Genomic DNA, 19,269 nt, shown 5'->3' with positions numbered 1-19,269 from the left:
ATAGTCTGGGCTCAATATTTACTGAATGAATGAATCACTACTAGAGGGGGCATCCTAGGGAAAAGAAAGGTGATGTTGCCCAAACTGGAATTTAACCTCCCTAATCTAAGCTCAGTGTCATAGAAAAGGACACAGGAGTTTTCTGGCTCTAACCTCCAGACTTTAATTCTTGAACCAGAAGCACAGTACTATTTAAACCAGGGACGTTGCTTTGGAGTTGCCCAGGAGAAAAGGAGAAATGGAGAAAGCATTCTCAGTGTCCGCCCAACAAAGGCAGAAGACTGTGGTGGTTTGCTGTGGCCATCCTTATCCTTCCCCATATGCCTGAAGTATGAGTTAGCTCAGCTGAAGTTCATGAAGATTTGCAGAGTACTTGGGATTCTGAGAATGACTTGGGCTCCATCAGTCTCCTTGGTGCCAAATACATAACAGTACCTTTAATGAGTGGTCAAAAGATAAAAATGAACTTTCCATACCACAGGACACTAGAAAAATCAAATTTTTTATTTAAAAATATTTTCAAAGGCCAATGCCATAGTGAAACAACCCAAGGATAGTTGAACCAGACTCTGAGGGAATTAAAGGAGCATCAGCCAATGCAAGCAGGTCTGTATAAATACACATAGTTTATAAATGAGCACAACAGAAGGTACACTGGCCGCAGAGGACTAGGCTGGGGGACAAAAGGGAGAAACAGAAAGAGGACCCTCCAGAGGGACAGGCACACTCATACCACTCAAAGCCCTGGACCCTAAGAGGGCCTCCATATATACCCTACAGCATTCCTCTTCCCCTTTCTGAGTCTCGGGCATGGCTGGAGACTGGGTTCACCAGCATCTTGGCACAGCCACCCACGACTTGGCACCTCTTATGGCCTCTGGCTCAACCTAGCAAGGCTCAGAGAATGGATCTGTTCTCCCTGCCTTTCAGCAAGGACCAGGGAGGGGAGCCGCTGGGGCAAGTAGGATTATTTCCCTGAAAATATTATGGAAAGGAGTGATGAAGGGGACTTGTTCCCAAAAAAAGGAGGGGCATTCATCCAGTGTGGCACTGTAGGGAGAATGGAACAGCGAGTTTCACCTGAGACATACAGATTCGGTGCAAGCAACCCACAAGGCCAGGCTCTAAGCTTAATCCTAGAATCTGGGATGAGGACAGGATGAAGAGACCTCCAGTCTGAGCGTAGGGAGTTATCACCCACTCTCAGTCCTTCCAATCCTCATTTGGCTTTGTCATAAACAGGACAGACAATCGCAACTCCACAATCAATCATTTCCCCTGGATGTTTCCCCAGTTAGCTTCTCAGGTGTCTGAAGAGGGAAAAACAGTGGCTATTTCTGACACCACCCACCCCATCACCAGAGACTTTCCCTGATATCTGGCCTCCTCACTAAGGCCCTTCCAGAACCTCCAAGGGGACTGTCTTAGAAGATGAGTCCCAGAGAGAGCAGGCCAGAGTTCTAAGGCACAGAGACGCTTTTTGGAATAGAGAAGGCCTTGACAGAGAAGGCTAAGAGAAGGATCTCTTAAGGCAAAGCCACCACCATGTCCACTCTTTCCATCCCCTACCGCTCTCATCCCCAAAGGTATCAGACAGACCTCCTTGGCCTGGTCCCTGCACTAGACTAGGCCCGCTTTGGACACCTCCACTTTATTTATAGAGAACAGAGCCCATGGAGTGGAGGACCCTCGTTCGTGGTCTGCCACACACTGACTGCAGGTGACATGAGTGAGCTCTGCCCCGTGGTGGCCCAACACCATCATGCCCAGCTGCCTAGCCAAGCCTCCCCAACAGGCTGCAGTTGGCCCTGCCTGAAATCCAGGCAGTCAGGCAGGGAGTACAGAGCAAGACCTCAAATCAGAGCCACCACCCTTTCCAACCCCTCCTTCCCGCCTAGGGCACGTTGGAAATGTCTGAGCACACCAAGAGAAGATCCAGTATCAGGTCTGTGACCACAGTGATCCACCTATCTCACCAGGAAGTGGCAGCTGAGGACACAGAATGCTGGACCTCTGTTCTCCTTTACAGCCCCTGCCACTGTCTCCTGCTGTGGGTAGTGTCCTCTAGATTCAGCCAGCCTCCTTGTGAGGGGCCAGAACAGAGCCTCAGCACAGATCATGAACATTCCATTCTTACTGGAATCCTGGCCACAAGCCTTCCTCTCCTTATACATAGCCTGCCCCTACGTCCCTCCAGGCCTGATAGGGGCCTGGCTCCCTGAAGAGAAGCCTTTGGGCCCCAGAACAGGGACTCTCAGGGGCCCAAGTTGAGGGCACAGTATGTTGGGAGAGAGCAGAGTCCACACTGGTGGTATGGGTTCTGGCCCCTGTCCTACCACTGGAGTGAGCCATGTGACAGAGAGCCACATTCCAGGTATCAAATCATGGCCCTCTCTTGGGGTGGCCCTTCGTGCTCTGCCTGTGTGCCAGAACTGTTTCCAAGAAACAATTTTTTTTCATTTAAGTGGTTGCCGAAGCTTAGTATACAGAATTCCTCAGCTGTTTCCAAAAATCTGGCTTTTTGTCTGAGTCCCAAAATTGTAGGAGCTTTGTAAACAGGTACTTCAGATCACTCATTAAAGGAGGGAGAAGAGCTGTGGGGAGGAGGAGGGATCTGGAATATTTTCCTTCATACTCAGTCTCAGCACAGCAGCAGCATAAACCGAGGGGATCGTAGGGAGAACCTCAGCACCTAGAGCATTCTTCTTGGAGGAGCCGGAACAAAGGCCAGCTGGCTGTTACCTGCACATGGGAGACACGCCCAGATCAGAGACAGGGCGTAGAAGGCAGGCAGGTAGGTCAGTGAAGCCTTTCTCCCCCAGTAAGAGTGAGTCAGGGTGGGATCTGTGTAACCTGCACACTCTGCCCAGCCTTGCTCAGGGCCATCACGCCAGCTTAAGGGCAGGGCCAAGTCCAGCCAGAGTAACAAGCAGCCTGGCCGTAGGTTTTGGCTCTTGTCCTTAACCCTCAATCCCAGAGGCATTAGGGAAGAGAAAGGGGATCACCTGTGCCCAGGGACTGGGCCATCCCAATTCAGGGAGCATAACTGCTGTTCCAGCCGGGAGATGCGGAATGCCAGATAGGATGAGGACATGACCAAGAAGCAGATCCTGGAGAAAGAGGGGGCAAGAAAGGGTTGAATCTCTCTTCTAGTAAAAGGACCTTTTTCGAGGCTCACCAAAAATAGGAGTAATGACTAAGCTACTCCTGCAGTTGGAAGAATTAAAGAATCCTTTGCCCTGCAGCTATATTCAGGCCTGGGCATCTTTCTTCCCAGAGGCCTCATGAAGGTCCTGAGACTCATTCCCATGGAAGTGTCCTCGAAGCCCAGCAGGAGTTCTGGGTTCTTCAGCTGAGCCCACCTTCCCTTTGACCAGCCACCTTGGTCCTGTGCCTCTTCTGGGAGGCCACTAAGATTAACCACTAAGTAGGCCCCTTTCTCCAGCAAGTGCTGAGGTTAACAGTCAAAACCCAGCCAGCAGAGCCAGAGGAAGGTGATGAGCTTAGGTGAAGGGAAGCCAGGGACTGGCTGTTCATAAAACGTCCCACCATGCTCACTACCCTACTGGTCCTTAGGCAGAATTACAGACAAGTCTGGGGTTCCAGAAACTGTCCTAATGGTGGGTAGCAGTGGTAAGGCCATGGCTCTTCCCTAGTCTATCTGATGGCCCTATCCAATTTTGCCAGCCCTCCCTCTCCCCAGTCCTGTGCAACTTTTCCTTTTCTCAACAGTTTCATACCCTGCCCCTCCCCACCACACAGCCTTAACCCTAAATTGCTGGTTTGTAACAATAAAAACTGGAGATACTTTGTCTTGCTATAGAAGGTCTGCCATGTGGCCTCCAGACACCAGCCAGCAGCTTGCAGTTGACTCAGAACCTTCCCCTGGCTCTGGACAGTGACCTCCCCACACACCAAGGCCCCTGCTCCAAACACCCAGATACCCGGATCAGTTTGCTCCCCTCCCATAATATAGTCACCTACAGCACAAAGATGATCTTGAGGAGCAGGTAATCCCAGAGCCTCAGTTCCCCTTCACTCCTGGGCTCTTCCTCCAGCTTCTCCTCCTCACAGACAGCCTTCTCTGCAATAGGAGAGCAGTTGGGCATCTTCCCGGGGCAGGCAGGACCCCAGTCCAACACAGGGCATGCCCACCTCCCCATATTCTCCGAAGCTGCTTGGCTTGCCCTTATCGGTTTGGAGAAAGAAAGAAACAGCTCTCAGAAGCCCTGCGGGCTGTGATGATCTCTGTTTGCAAAAGTAGGAGGAGGGAAAGCCTAGTCTTTGCACACAGTTGCTGTTGTCAAGCCCCTTGAACTCACCAGACCCTGGAGGCTTCCTGGAGGGAAAGAAGCTGTCCGAGGAGTCCATGGATGCCCGAGGGACACAAGGGATGTTGGCTGGGAGGGACAGAGACCCAGATGCAGGGCATACTTTTCTCCATTTCATCTCGGGGATGAGGACTTCCTGCAGAGAAGGCAGGAGAAGCTGTCTCACCATGGCCCTTGGGATCTTGCTTGCCCTAAGGGGCCCACACTAGGTTCATCAAAGCTTTTCCAGATATTACCAGTATGGATACCCAGCAAGGCATGAAAGCAGGTATCCAGGAAAGGGGAAATCATTGCCATAGCATCCACACGTCTCTCCTATCTGCTCCCTTGCAGTGACCAGATACTCTGCCAGTTAACATGTGATGTCTTTGAAGACTTCTAGTGTAGAACCACTTGGGATCTAAGACGTGAGGCAACCCAGGTACATGCTCAGATCAACTGAGTCCAAGAAAGCTCAGCACAAAATATCTTAGGTGGGATAAGTCATGACTCCTTCAAATCTGGGCTCTAATGCTAAGCACATCACTGACCTTGGCAGGGGTACTCAGGGTGCCCATCAACAAAAATGGGAACATCACCTTCTATCCACTGCGTCATGCTGCATGCTTGGCTAAACACTTAATAGTTACTGAAGGAGGCTTCAAGCACCCTGGGGTCATTTCCACCCCCCATCTCTGCTCTAGAAACTCAGCTCTGCTTACCCAGAACCCCCACAGCTAAGCAAACTGCTGGGACCTCAGCAAATCTAAACTAAGTCTGTCTGGGTTCCACAGTGATAGCCTTTGGAGTTCTTCCCCAAGGACATCTCTATCCCCTTGAAGGCATCCTGACTCCGCTAGAGGAAAGAGGATGGTCACTGCTCTGAGTCCATACAGGTGTGGAATCCAACCTGGGCAGTATTCTTGGGGGCTGGACATCTGTTCTGCTCAGAGTCAGCAAATCTGCCCAGGACCTAGTAGCTCTGCTTGGTATGGAGTGTGGCGGGCTAGGGCCCCCCTGGCATAGTGTGGCCATTGGCTCTTGAACCTGGGGCCCCAGTTCTGCATTGTGGGCCCCTGCCTGAGAAGCCCTGAAACCACAGAGCCACTGGTGATCTCAGGGAAGCAGCTTTTGCTCTCAGCCTTAGCTCTCACCAGAGACTGGCACTTAGGTTCCTCTGGAAATTCTCTTACACTCAGACTCTTCTTGCTGGAAGGCTGAGGAGAAAAGGGAACAGGGGTCACTTGTCTATCTGGAACAGCTAAGGTCAGGCATGGGGAGGTGCTAGCACTCTCCAAGAGAGCTTTGCCTCCAACTAAGCCACTTTGGGTCAGATGGAGAATAGCTCCCAGAGTTTCCAAGGAACCCCTTAGTTAATTCTGGAGTAGAGGACAAATCCAAGGCAATATACTCCCCAATGCTGCTGCCCCTCCCACCTTCCTCACCAGGAGCCGGAGAGAGTTGTAGGCATATTGGGAAGCAGCCACGTGCTCCTGCCTATCCATATGCTGAGGAAGCACATGTGAGAGCATATACGTGGGGACACACAAGGTCCCACTGGCCTGAAAGAGACATGCTCACAAGCGTAGACACATAGTCCAAGGACTGCCTCTGATCCACTGAGCCTAAGCCCGTACTCCCCTCTCCCTGTGCTGGAGATGGGCCGACCTCCCCCAACAGACTTGTCTCAAGACCCCACTCCAGGCCTGAGCAGCCTCCCTAGCCCAACTCCTGCCCCTGAACTCCATACCTGTAGGTGCTTGCAGACCCTCCTCAGCATGTCATATACACTGTCCCGGGACAGCAGTGACACAAAGACATACTAGGACATGGAAAGAAAACAGAAGAGGGTGGGGTAATAACGACTTGAGAGTGTGCCACAGTCAGGCTATGGGTTTCTGGGACTGGGATGGGGAGACTGACAAGGGAGCGCTGGCCCAGAGACTCACTGACCTTCTGGCTGGTGTTGGTGGTGATGGCCAGACCATTAGGAAGGAGCCGTGCCATCTTGTGTTTTTTGATCATTTGCACAGACACCACGGGAATGACCACCTGAGTGGGGAGAGGCATGCTTCTCTCAGGACTCACTCCCAAGGACATGGTCCCTTTGCTTCCTGCATAGGGCCCCAGCCACAGCTGGCAGTGAGCCAAGCATGAACACCATGGAGAAGCCTGGCCCCATGTGGGAGAGTATCTGAACATTCCACCTTCTTATGTAGGCTTCCCTTCCAGTTATCCCCAGCACCCAACCCCAGCCTTGGCAGCACACACCACTCCAGGCTCTCACCCTGTTATCCAGGAGGCCAAGGGTGGTTGCTCTGGTGAATCCCATATTCCAGTAAAGGAGTTCCCTGATGTAACTCCTGGCCACACTTATGGTCCCCCCTAAATGACATGCCACTCTGATTCTGAAGGCATTTCAGAGACACCCATAGGCAGGATAATCTGGCTGTGAACTGTTCAGGCAAGAAGCAGAGTCTAGATTAGGGTCCCGGTTTTGGAAGGGGGAGGGTTACTCCCCTGGACACCAGTTGGGACACCTCACAGCTGCTCATCCAACCAGTGAGAGGCTTCACCAGCTTGCAGAAGGACAGGCATGACCTGAGGTGTGCCTGCAGGGCAGGGGGCTAGGGCTTCACTGGGCTATGGCAGCCCTTACCACTCATTACTACCTTGATATCCTTGCCAAAAAGGCTGGCATGGAAGCAGAGCCAGTTGGGGGAGATGTAGAGCCGGCCCTGGAGAAGGAGGTCCCTCTGGAGGGCACAGGAGCACACTAGGAAGTCGCAGGAAAGAAGACCACCATGAGCAAGGTCAGCAGGAAGCCTCAGGGTCCTCACACTCAGGAATCCCGAGTCCAGGCTCAAGGACGGTCTTCCTCAGAATCCCCCTTCCCAATCCCAGGCTCCAAACAACTCATTCCCCCAGCATCCCAAGAGTCCCTTCCTCAGAATGTTGACTGCCCCCACCTACCCTACCAAACTGCTAATATTTCCTCTTCCTCCGACCATGCCCCAAGGGGTCACCTAAGCCTGGATTCTCACTCCCTTAGGCAGAACCCCTTGCTCTGCCCTGCCCTTGAGAGAGGGCCTTGATTGTGCAAATGCTCCCACATGCTCAGTGAGAGACCTGAGAACAGTCACTGATAAGAGCAGAACAGAAATTAGATTTGGAAGCCCTGACATTTTGTCAAGAGACCCTTCACAAATTCAACTTCATATCCCAAACCAGCCCAGCCTTCTCATACTTTTGAAGAAACAAGACAAACCACATCCAAAGGGCAGCCAGTTCCCATATCTAAACCGTGCTTTGGAGGTTCCAGAGGAGAGGAACTGGGCCTCGGGCGCTAGAGGCGCCTGTCCAGCCACACCAGGGAGACAGCTCACCTTTGAGAACCACCTCCTCCAAGGGGATGTCCTTAAACAGCTTGTGGTATTGCTGGTTGTATTTACTCAGTGATGTCTGCAAACACATGGGCTGGGTCTGAGAAGTCCTTGGAGATCAGACCGCCAAGGGGCTCTGCTCCAGCCACCAGGAAATAATGCCACAGAGGCCCCCCCCGGGGACTTAGCATGAAGCAGCCAGTAAGCAGTCAATGGGCGTGGAGGGCTGAGTTCCAAGCACACCTTGTCTCCTGGTGACGCTGGGTCCTGATAGGCAGCCTATGACTGGAGGGGAACACACCACTCCCACCCAGGAGGGGACACTCACTCAGGTTTCCTGGTGACAGGCCTTGGCTAAGGAGCCAATAGTCACTGAGTTCAGGCAGCCCAGGACCCCTCCCTTGGTGGGCAGTGAGAAGTCAGCCTCCACACACTTACCCCTTCTCGGCTGCACTTCTTTATCTCTTCACCCTTCGAGCCTTTGGGCCAGTGCAGACTGCAAAGGAGACATTCCATTCCAGGAACAAGGAACCCTCAAGGCCTACCCATGTATCCTCAGTGCCAGTTCTGCCCTGGCTTCAAGCCAGAAGCTTAGGGCAGAGGTTGGAGCCTGGGGCCCTTCTCCAGGGGCCACAGCAAAGTGATAAGCACAGTAAGCACATAGCTCAACTCTGGGGAAGGGCATTCCTGGATGCAAGGAGGGGTCGCTGAGAGCCCTCCCTGAACACGTGTGATCAGCGGCTGCCCAACCTGAGCCTCAATCTCCAAAAAATGCTTAGGAGCCACCCACCCTGGATGTCAAAAACTCTCCCATTTCTCTGGCCAGGGGACGAGCAGAAGAACAGACCCAAGAATAAATGAGCAGAAAGCACAGGGATGGGGACTTGTTTGAGGAGTGGGTGAGATGGAGGTGTCAGACTCACAGCTCCGGGGCCTGGTCATGGGCCATGATCCCGGCAGGACTGCCCTCCTTGCAGCCTCCTCCCTGCCGAGCTCTGCAGTGAGGAGCTTGGCAGATTCCCCTGACCTGATGGATGCTACCAAGGTTGGGGGAGAAGGGGTGGTGCTGAAACACAAACATTTGCCCCGGCCAGGTTGGCCTGAGGACAGGTGGGCAGGGAGGAGGCTGGTAACCCGAGAAGCTTGGACTCTGCTAGGTCCCAGTGCGCTGGGACGGGCCTGGGAGTGGGAGGAAGAGGACCTGGGCAGCCTGTGCCAGACCTAACACCCTAGCTCAGCCTCAAGGTCCCCTTTCTAACAGGTCACCTCCTGAGGCCTTCCTACTTACAATCTGTATGTACAGGTGACTGGGAGGGTGGCCTCACCTGGAGTCCAGGGGTGCCTGAACTCTGTCTAGTTGCTCTGTGCAGGACTCGGGACTCTTCAGAGAAGCCGTCTTTCCATGCATCTGTTTGCTGCTAAAGAGAAACAGGCCCACATTAGGAAGAGAGGTTTCCTGAGGACACCTTTCCCTATCATCTCCACCATGCCCCAGGGCAGCTGCCTCTGCCCCCACCCAGGACTGGCCTTGCTATGCAGGGTAAGGCTGAAGATGTCACAGTCCAGAGGCAGCAGCTCAGGCAGGGGTCCTGGGGCAGCTGATGGAGGCAGTAGTCTTACACACCGTCTTTCCTGGAAGCCTGATGCTCAGTTTACACCTGAGCAGGAAGGAAAATCAATCTACCTCATCCCCAGCGCCAGGCAGCTGTTAGGCCAGGCGGAGTTAGGCCTCCAGCCCCACCCTTGAGAAGGTACATGGGAGGGAGGACTCTGAGACTTGCTCACAGCTGAAAGCAAAAGAAGTTTCTGAGGTGCCCAGGCAGTATTACCATAAACTGTCAGGTTCTGGGAAAGGTCACTGAACACAGGAGTCCTTATCAAAGCTGAGAGCTGATGCAGTTGATGCTGTGGGAGTGGACTCCAGTCAGCCCACAGGTGATTGTGGGCCGGGAGGGGAGGGGCTGTTCCACATCAGGAAGTGGCTTCGATCACCTTTGGACAGTCAGGGCAGCTTGGCCCTGAGAGCCAAACCATCTCAAAAATGTCCCAAAGAAGGGCTGGCCTCATGGCATAGTGATTAAGTGCATGCACTCTGTTTTGGTGGTCCAGGGTTTGCAGGTTTGGATCCCAGGCATGGACCTATACAGCACTCACCAAGCCATGCTGTGGTGGCATCTCATGTACAAAAAATAGAGGAAGATTGGCACAGATGTTAGCTCAGGGCCAATCTTCCTCAAACAGAAAGAGGGAGATGGCAATGGATGTTAGCTCAGGGTCAATCTTCCTCAACAACAACAAAAAATGTATATATATATATATATATTTTTTTTTTTTTAATGTCCCAGAGAGAGGGCCCTGAGGCACCCTCTCCCTGGGCAAGTGGGGATCCCAAATGGGCTTGAATTCATGCCTCCACTAGACAGCTCCAAAGCATGGGGTTCCCATTTCCTGTCCCTCCAGGGCAGGCAGACTAGGAATCAATAAAGCCTGAGCAGTCAAACTAGCCCCCAAGTGAGTGGGCCCAGCGGCTGTGACAGGATGAGAGGTTGGCCAAGGAGCAGAGCCAAGACAAGGCAGTGCAGTGGTCCCAAATAGGTAACAATGTCCTGTGCAGTGGTTTCTCAGCAGATAAGGAGCTGGAACCAGGAGCCTGCAAATCCCAGCACTTGGTCCCTCTCAGCTGTGTGACGGGGGCAAGTCGAAGTTCTCTTTTTCAAGAACAGAGTTTCTGACTCAGCCAAGATCTGCCAGGGTCCTCAGAAATTGTTTAGTCTGACCCCCTCTCACTGTACCACTGTACAGATTAGGAAACTGAGACCTACCAAGAGACAGGCTATACCCAGTGTCACCCAGAGCCAGGTACTCTCACCCATTAAATCAGCCCAGCTATAGTCACGTGGCCTGGGGACCTCTGCCCTCAACCTAATGGAGGGTTTTGGTATACACATCAATATATATTTCCTGAATCTTGCAAAGTGACAAGTTATGCCAGTGATTTGATCCTTTGACTCCCAAAATTAATTTCTGGGTTTATTTGGTTCCATTGTTTCACATTTCACACAGATTTTTTTTTCATTCCCTCTTCATTTTTTTTGTGCTCATTATAGAAAATATGAGAAACATATAAAATATGACGATCAAAATCACCCATAAGGAAAAAAGCCCACAAAAATCACCCAAAGAAAATATTTATGCATAAATATATACTTTATGTGAGTAGGATTATATATCACACAGTTTGTACGCCCTACTTTTGTTGTTTAACATGATTTCATGAGAAATTCCCCATGTCACTGTCCATTCCCACGATAGAATCTCAGAAGTGAAATCAGTGGATTGAGAATGAACCTTTCTCAGACTCTTTAGACTCACTTCCAGAATGCTTTCCAAATGCTATACCAGTTAACACGTCCATCAGCATGATATGAGGGTGCCCGTTCGCTACATCCAAGCCCTAGACTGGTATTGTCTTTTTCTCACCTTTGAAAATTTGATAGGTGAAAATAAATTGGTTTCATTTCTATTTCTGCTTACTGGTAGGTTGAGCAATTTTTTCCAAATATATATTAACCATTGGAATTTCATCTGTGAATTGTCTGTAAGGATCCTCATGTTTTTCTTCTTGATTTGTATAAATTCTTTATTGAGAATATTTAATCCTTGCTTTATCATTTTTTGCAAATATTTTCCCCAGTTTGTCATTTGTCTTTTAGTTTTGTTTGGTATTGTTGCTGTACTTGTGTTTATTTTTATCTTCCTTCTCTCTGCTCCTTACTTAATGTAAGTGCTTTGATAAGAGAGGCCCTTAAGGTGGAGGAGGTCCAAGTCAAACCTCAGAGCCCTGCAGCCCCTGAGCCCACTGGGCCACCAGGAACGAGAAGGGCGTGGGCTCCGCTGAGGGACACACTCCGGTCTGGAGGACCAGAAATAAAACAGGACCCCAAGGAGAAGGAGCTTGTCCTGTGGTTTCAGAGGCAGGGAGCCTGTCACTCAGGCACTGGAGAGTATGATTCATGTTGTCAGGGCTGCAGGAGCTCAGAGGACACACAGATCCCATGGAGTAAAAGAGTCACAGAAGGGCTCCTGGAGAAAAGGAAGCTGAGCCTTACTGACTGCATAGGACTCTGATCTTGCATGGCTCCCATAATCATGCCTCTGCATGCATTCCAAACCAAACTCATCCTTGGGTCCAAATGTGACTTTCTCGGGGAGGGGAGCCCTCCCTCGGCCCTCCCCCAGCCTACTGAGGGGACCCTGCTGCAGGCACTCATGGCACCCTGATGGCACTGTCACGCTGTGTGGTGTGCTCTAACTGTCCATCTCCAGGGGCTCCAGGACATCAGGGACTGCCTCCTCCATCCCTGAACCCCCTGAGCCCGGTGCAATGCCATCATGCAGCAGGCACTCGGCATGTCTGAGGAAGGACTGTGTGAAGACAGTGTAAGTGAGATAAAGAACAGAGGCTGCAGGAGAGACAGACCATGAGAATAACAAAAGGCTGTGGCCACTGCCCACAGCATATCTGTGAAGAAAACAATAAACAATAAACGGGAGTCAGTTGGGAACACAGGACTTGCAAATATTTTTAAACTAAAAGCAATCCCTTTACTTGTGATCAACAGGATGGTTATAAGCCATTCTTTCATGTCCATCCATTGGAGCCAGTCCCTCCTGGCTGTCCTGATAATGCTGTTGGTACAGAGACCCTCCCTGTGGCCAAAATGCACTGCTTTCAAAGTTATCTTCAATTCAGACTTTCTGCTATAATTAGTCTTCCCCCCCTATAGTGTTTGCATTTGTTTAGATGAGTGAAAATAAAGAAATGGGAGCAATGCCAGATAAAAAGGTCTAGGGTGAAGTGGTCATCAAGCATTCACCAAAGGAACCTCTCAGGCGGGGTGGTGGTAGGGGTACCCGAGGACCAGCTGGACCCCATCCAGAGAGCCAGGAAGGAGGCTTCATGAGCAGGGAACTGGAAAGTGGGGAACCAGGACGGCTCAGCCTGGGCCCCCCGACCCTGCTGGCAGCCTCTGTCCATTCCCACATAGAGTTCCTCGAGCTAGCTGCTCTTCCTCTGTGAGTTGTGAACTACACACCCTGCCCGTCCATTCCTATCCCACATCCACGTACAGACTGTGGAGTTAACATCAAGAGGTCCTCAAATCCATATCTATTTTTTCTTTTTCTTTTTTTTCTTTTTAAAGATTGGCACCTGAGCTAACATCTGTTGCCAATCTTTTTTTTCCTTCTTCTCCCCACAGCCCCCAGTAACTAGTTGTACATTCTAGTTGTAGGTCCTTCTGGTTCTGCTTTGTGGGATGCCACCTCAGCATGGCCTGATGAGCCATGCTAGGTCTGTACCCAGGATCTGAACTGGTGAAACCCAGGTCCGCCAAAGCACACAACACCAACTTAACCACTCAGCCATGGGGCCAGCCCCCCAATATCTGTTTTTTTCAATAAAAGCCACAAAAAATATTATTATTGTCATGAGAGGGATGGGGTAGGGGACACCCAGTATCTTTGACATTAAAGGGGGTAGAGGTTGGAAAACTCAGATGAGGTGCTTTCACCTTGCTGAGCCTGGTCTGAAGCAGGAATGGCTAGCCAGAGGACACAGCAGGTGCCTGCTCTGTCCTCAAGCCTCACTGGCTGGTGAGGGAACTCAGGCCACCTGCCATTCCTTCATTCCTTCCACAAATACTTACTCAGCTTATCACACTATGAGCCCGGTATGGGGCCTGCCCAGCCTGGGGGGCTGCTGAAAGGGCAGGGATAGGCAGCTAGCACCAGGAGATGTCAGGAGAAGAGCCAGGCCCATCAAGAAAGGAGAGGCAGAGAGGAGAGGGAGAAAGAGGCAGTAAGCAGGGAAGCCAGAGATGCAAGAGTCAAGCTGCCTCCTGTAGACCTCATGGACTAGGCCCCGCAGGACACCTGACGTACACTCTGCTCTGGATGCCTCCCCCAGGCTCAAAATACTCCCACAGGCAGACACTCCCAAATCTACATCTCTAACCTTGACACCTCGTCCTTGCCCCATAGACGAATCCATCAAAGTGAGCTCAGCATCATTGCCCAAACCTGCTTCCTTCTGGGCACCCAACATCCCTGAAAGGCGCCATCCTCCAGTTACCTAAATCCTTGACTCATGCTACTCCCCACCGCCACAACCAATCAGTCCCCAAGGCCCTGAGAACCTCACCAATGTACTGTTTACTTTCTCCATTCCTGCTGCACGTGCCAGCGCAGACCACCATTGTCTTTTTCCTGCATGCTACCAACAGCCTAACTAACCCTGCCCCAGCCTTGCCCTTACACACCTGGCCCACTCCCGCATCCACACCACCAACAGAGCCATCTGGGGCCCAGATCTGATCCTGCTCCACTCCTGCTGACTCTCCTTCTTTAGTTCCCTCTGACATCCTCAGCTGGGCTTCCTGCTTCCTGTTCCAGCCTCACCCATGCTGCTCAGCCGAGCCCCTCTGCTTCCTCACCCCTCTGCTTCCTCACCCTTCATCCCTGCATGTCTGCTCCACCTGGAATTCCTTCCCATGCTTTATGTACCAGGGGGAATTCTGGTTGTCTTTCAAGCTCCAGTTCAAAGGTCACTTCCTCTGTGAAGCCTTGCCCGGTTTCTCCCCTACAGAGCTGGTCAGTCCCTCCTCTGTGGTCCCTTGTCCCTTCTTTCACGCTGCTGCCCCAGCACTTACCACACAAGACTACGTCTGTCTGTTTACACATCTGCCTCCCCCAGTTGACTCTGAGCTCCACCAGGCACGTGTCTTACACATCTCTGTATCCCCAGCATACAGCAGACACCCAGTGTTTGCTAAATGAATGAGTGAGGGAGACAGAGAGAGAGAGATGATGGCACTCCCAGAGGGAGGAGGGAAGAACAGAAGCAAGGCAGTGGAAATAAAGGGGCACAGAGAACACCTGATGCCCAGCAGGAAGGGGAGGGCCTGGGAACAGGAGCTGATGGGAGTCATCCACAGATGGCCCTGCCCTCCAGGAGCCCTAGCTGGAAGGGGGCTGGTAGGCAGACAACCCTGGCCCAGCACCACAAGGTACTCAATTCGTGTGGTTGACTGACCAAAGGGGTGGCTCAGGTGGGAGGGAGAGACATATAGAAGAGGATACAGTGGCCCAGACTGGATGGTTGGGGTATTTGGATGAAAGCACAGGCTGGGCCCCTCCTGCCTCCACTGAAGTGTTCATTCGGCCACACTCCCCCTGAGCTGCCACATGCCCAAGCAACACTCCTCCAGCTTACCCAGCCCCTTTCCCCACACCAGACCCTTCTTAACCCCAGGGCCAACCTCCCTCCAGGGCTCCTCCAAGCCTCTGGCAGTAGGAGTGCCGTGGCTGATGATGCAACAGAAAGCTTGGCCAAGCCTAGCAGCCTGAGCCAACTGGGCCTTCATGGTCACAGGTGGGTCCCCATGGATGTCTCCTCCCCCAGGGAGGCACCCACTCTCTCCCAAGTTGACTCCTCATGGACATCTGAGATACTAGAGCATTCTGTGGGTCCTGCCAGCTCTTTTCAAGGCCAGGACCAGGGAAGCTCCACCCTCTCCTACAGTCAGCCAGGACACTGGGCCGCAGCACAGTGAGCTGTGTCTTAGCACCAGGCCCGAGAGTACAAACCCAGAAACCATGGGAGTAGCCATCTAGAGTCAAAGCTGAATGGACATCTGTCCTGGAAGGAACATCAGCCACTGGGGCTCAGCGGCCTGGACTTGGTGCTGCTCCAAATTCCCCCAGCTTCCCCCTGCCTCACCTCACCCCACCTCTCACTCAGCACACAGCTCACCATTTACTTCAGAGAAGAGACCCACTTGTTAACACTAATGTGTAGCCTGCTGGGTACACATTAGAAACACCTGCAGAGCTTTTTAAATAACCAAATGATGCCCAAGTCCCGTCTCAGACCAATTAAATCAGAATCTCTGGGGGTAACTACATATTTTAAATGTTATTGAAGTATAATTTACACATAGAAAAGTGCATGTAAAATAAATGTATAATTCAATGCATTTCACAAACAGAACATCCCTGGAAACCACCCCTCAGAAGCTCCTCCTGCTCGTCCCAGTCTCACTGCCCCCTCCCACCCCACCCTCAAGGACAACCATCACCCTGATTTCCAAAAGCACAGACTGCCGTTGCCTCATTGGGGACTTCCTATGAATGGCATCACACCGTACATGCTCTTTTATGTGTTTTACTCAGCAATGCATTTGTGAGATTCATCCAGTGTTGCACGTAGTGTAAACTGTGCATTTTCACTAGTATTTGGAATTCCATTATATGAACATAATACACTTGATTCATTCATTTTACTATTGATGGGCATCTAGGCAGTTTCCAGCTTTTGCTTGTTATGAAAGTGCTGCTATGAACATTCCAGTGCCTGTCTTGTGGACACAAGTATTCATTTCTATGGGTAAACACTTAGGATTGGAATTGTTGGGCCATAAGGTAGGCGTATATTCAGCTTCAGGCTTTTAAAGGCTCTCAGGTGACTTGAAACCCACAGCCAGCATTAAGAATTCACTGGGTGAACCCTGCCCGCACCCATCCTCTCTTTGTGGCTCAGAGATAGAAGCATACCTCTTGGTCTCCAAGGCCAATCCTCCCTCCTGGGCTCTGAGTCTAGGGCCCTGACCCTCCTGTGCCTTCACCCGGCCCCTGTGGAGTTCCAGGAACATCCTTGGCAAGACGAGGAATCACATTGTTAATAGAGATTTCCTTCATCTGTTAGGGACACAGAGCACATTCACTAGGTCGTTCCAAGGAAGTAAGAAGGCCAGCTTTTCCATGTGGCAGAGGCTGGCTCTGAACCACACCATGTCCTTCCCAAGAGCCTCCCTAGTTTCTCTTGGGAACACAGTCCCAACACACAGCCCAGAAGCTGACTGACAAGACCTCTCTCAAAGGGAAACTGGAATAATGTGGATAGTCAGGCTCATCATCAATATGCTGAAACTTGAAGATAAAAGGTTATCTTCTTTTGCAAAAAATAATTCTAGTGTTTCTTACACAGAAGCTGCACCTCACTTTTTATTTTCTAAGCTAATATTCCATAGCTAGGACAACTGCTTTGCCCTTTCTCTTGGCTAGAAAGGGGAGAAAAATCTCATGATTGAATTCCAAACTGAGTGTAAGGGAGTGGGGCTCCTTGAGTTGGGGGGGGGGGGGTCACATGCTGGGCTCCAATCCAGCTGTCTCACTCAGCCACCCTGGAAAAGGACTCAGGGAGGGGCAGGCGCTCAGTATAGTCACAAACCCTACTTCCCAGGAGCTGCTCTGAAAACACCTGGGCCAGGAATGTGCTTAGTGTCCCTTTACCACCTGCGGCACCTTTGAAATGAAGAGGGATCTGAAGGGCCAGAGGCCCTGCTGCCCAAGACGTCACAGTTTGTACCAAATGATCTTGGCCACAACTGACAGAGCCACAGGTATGCTCCAGACCCAAGCAAAGCCATCCGTGAGCCACCAGCAGCGTCTTCGGAGTGAAAAGATGAGCTGGCCCATCAGATTCCCTTTCTAATGAATCCTAACTAGGAAATACGAGACATGGAGGTGTGCAGCCCAATGCAGTGAACAGGAAGGACACAGCTGCAGGTATGCTGGAGCAGAATCTGTGTGTGCACCAGGTACTGGGGCTAGAGCGAAGGCAGAGGGCACAGGGTACAGAGAGAAGCAGGGGCCATGGGTCAAGCTGGTCTGGGACAGCAGAGAGAGTTTGCTCCCTTTGGCTGCCCATTAACTTCCCATTCTGCTCCCAGTGCCCCAGCACCTGCAGCAAGACAAGAACTGCGTCCCCCCACCCCGCCCCAACCCCAAGCCTGACCCATACCTGGTTTGCCCAAACACTGCAAACCAGGGAACACATGTGATGTCATCTAGGCCATTAGTGTGGGGCAGGTGACACTACTTGCATTTCATGGGTGGAGAAGGGAGGCTCAGCTGGGTTCAGTGACTTGCCCACACAGTCATTGGCAGGGCCAGGAATCCGGAGGTCTGCCTGACACATAAGCCTGGGTCATATCATACCCTCAATGAGCCTTCAGGACCAGGAAAGGAAGAGGACTTGTTCAAACCAAGTCAAGCCCTATTAGCTGAGGGAGCCCCTGGGGAGGAGGAAGTTAAACAAATCTGGCTCGTGATCTCCTCTGATCCTTCCTCAGTTCAGCTCAAGTTCTGCAAGGGAGATGGCACCATCCCCATTATACAGATGAGGAAACTGAGGCCCAGGGATGTAAATCACCTTGCTCCTGACCACTGAACTGCAAAGTAGCGGAGCTCAAATTCAAACTCCAGTCTGGCTGAAAATGTGCACTCTTTCTATTGTGGCACACTGCCTGGAGGGCTTGAGGGCCCTGGAATTCTGCCCTCTCATGTAGCTTTCCCTGGTGGCAGGGCCAGGCCCCAGCTCTCTCCAAAGGCCCTAGTAGATGAGAACTGGAGAAGGGAAAGAGAGGTCTCTCAGGCTGAGATGACCATGCAAGGACACTTCTGGGTTCCCTAGCTCAGACCCCGACCCCACAAGCCTTTATCTCCTCTACTCAAAGAACCAAACAAACTGGGAGAGCTAGTTGCTCAGGAGGAGATGTGGGCTGGCCCAGCCCTCTGGGGGTGGCTGGATCCGGCCTGAACAAGGACCCCTTTGAGCTTTGGTGCTAACAAGAACTCCCACCTACAGGGATCTCAGAAACCCCTGGGTCCTCCCATCCAGTGGGAGCAGGGAGGGCCAAGAGCAAGGCTGGCCCCATCTCCCACTCTCAGCAGTCAAGACACTCCCCACTGCCCAGGTGGCTCAGTGGAGCCCAGAACTAGTCAGCCAAGCACTTAGCTGCTTGGTTGACTGGACCAGCCCTCGTTAAAAGTCCCGAGTCCTCGTTTTCCCTGTTTCCTGACCTTCCATCCAGGCCTGGGCTCTCTCAGCACATCAGAAAGGCCCGGCTCCGCATGGGCATGGAAAGGAGCAAATGCTCAGGCTCACTCCTCTCCTGCACTGGGGAGGCGTGCTAACGAGCTGCCTGTCCCAGCTCTGCCGGGACATTGCTTAGCTAACCTGCTCCTGCCCAAGATGGCGCCCCCCTTGTTCTCATCCCCCAGTCCCTGTCCTCCCTGAAGCCTGGCCAACCTGCGCCTCCAGGGTAAGCAGACCCCTCCCTCCCTGTGTCCACGCACAGTCTGCTCAGATATCTTCTGTTGCTGCACTGCCTGTTTATGTGGCTGTCTCCCCACTAGACTGACTTATTCCTCTCTTACCCCAGTGCCTTGAACAGGTTTAAGCATACAGCAAGTGCTCAATAACTATATATATATATATATATATATATATATATATTTTTTTTTTTTTTTTTTGAGGAAGATTGGCCCTGAGCTAACTGCTGCCAATCCTCCTCTTTTTGCTAAGGAAGACTAGTCCTGAGCTAATATCCATGCCCATCTTCCTCTGCTTTATATGTGAGACGCCTACCACAGCATGGCTTGCCAAGCGATGCCATGTCCGCACCCAGGATCCAAACTGGCAAACCCCAGGCCACCGAAGCAGAATGTGCGCG

The 19,269-nt window shown here is 51.8% G+C and overlaps 1 protein-coding gene across 19 annotated transcripts in view; it reads right to left on the bottom strand.

Moving 5' to 3' along the window:
• GRAMD2A (GRAM domain containing 2A) overlaps positions 1-19,269 on the bottom strand; it is a 43,647-nt gene that overhangs the window by 6,348 nt on the left and 18,030 nt on the right. For 3 of the 19 annotated variants that reach the window (XM_070234466.1, XM_070234482.1, XM_070234501.1), the window contains exons 2-12: positions 9,019-9,111; positions 8,132-8,189; positions 7,697-7,772; positions 6,983-7,086; positions 6,264-6,362; positions 6,061-6,132; positions 5,465-5,527; positions 4,323-4,467; positions 3,985-4,084; positions 3,006-3,110; positions 484-2,742 (exon numbers count right to left, since the gene is read on the bottom strand). In XM_070234466.1, coding sequence (XP_070090567.1) covers positions 2,739-2,742; positions 3,006-3,110; positions 3,985-4,084; positions 4,323-4,467; positions 5,465-5,527; positions 6,061-6,132; positions 6,264-6,362; positions 6,983-7,086; positions 7,697-7,772; positions 8,132-8,189; positions 9,019-9,111 — 919 coding nt within the window. In that variant the 3' untranslated portion in view covers positions 484-2,738. Of the gene's footprint in view, positions 1-483; positions 2,743-3,001; positions 3,111-3,984; positions 4,189-4,322; positions 4,468-5,464; positions 5,528-6,060; positions 6,133-6,263; positions 6,363-6,982; positions 7,087-7,696; positions 7,773-8,131; positions 8,190-8,616; positions 8,896-9,018; positions 9,112-9,220; positions 9,352-19,269 lie in introns of those variants that run through there. The other 16 variants (XM_070234441.1, XM_070234450.1, XM_070234460.1 and 13 more) reach the window with 11 other exon arrangements.

The sequence above is a fragment of the Equus caballus genome, chromosome 1 (assembly GCF_041296265.1).
Source record: "Equus caballus isolate H_3958 breed thoroughbred chromosome 1, TB-T2T, whole genome shotgun sequence".
Taxonomy (NCBI): domain Eukaryota; kingdom Metazoa; phylum Chordata; class Mammalia; order Perissodactyla; family Equidae; genus Equus; species Equus caballus.
The sequence above is the reverse complement of the archived record's forward strand: the minus strand, read 5'-3'. Positions and strand labels throughout refer to the sequence as shown.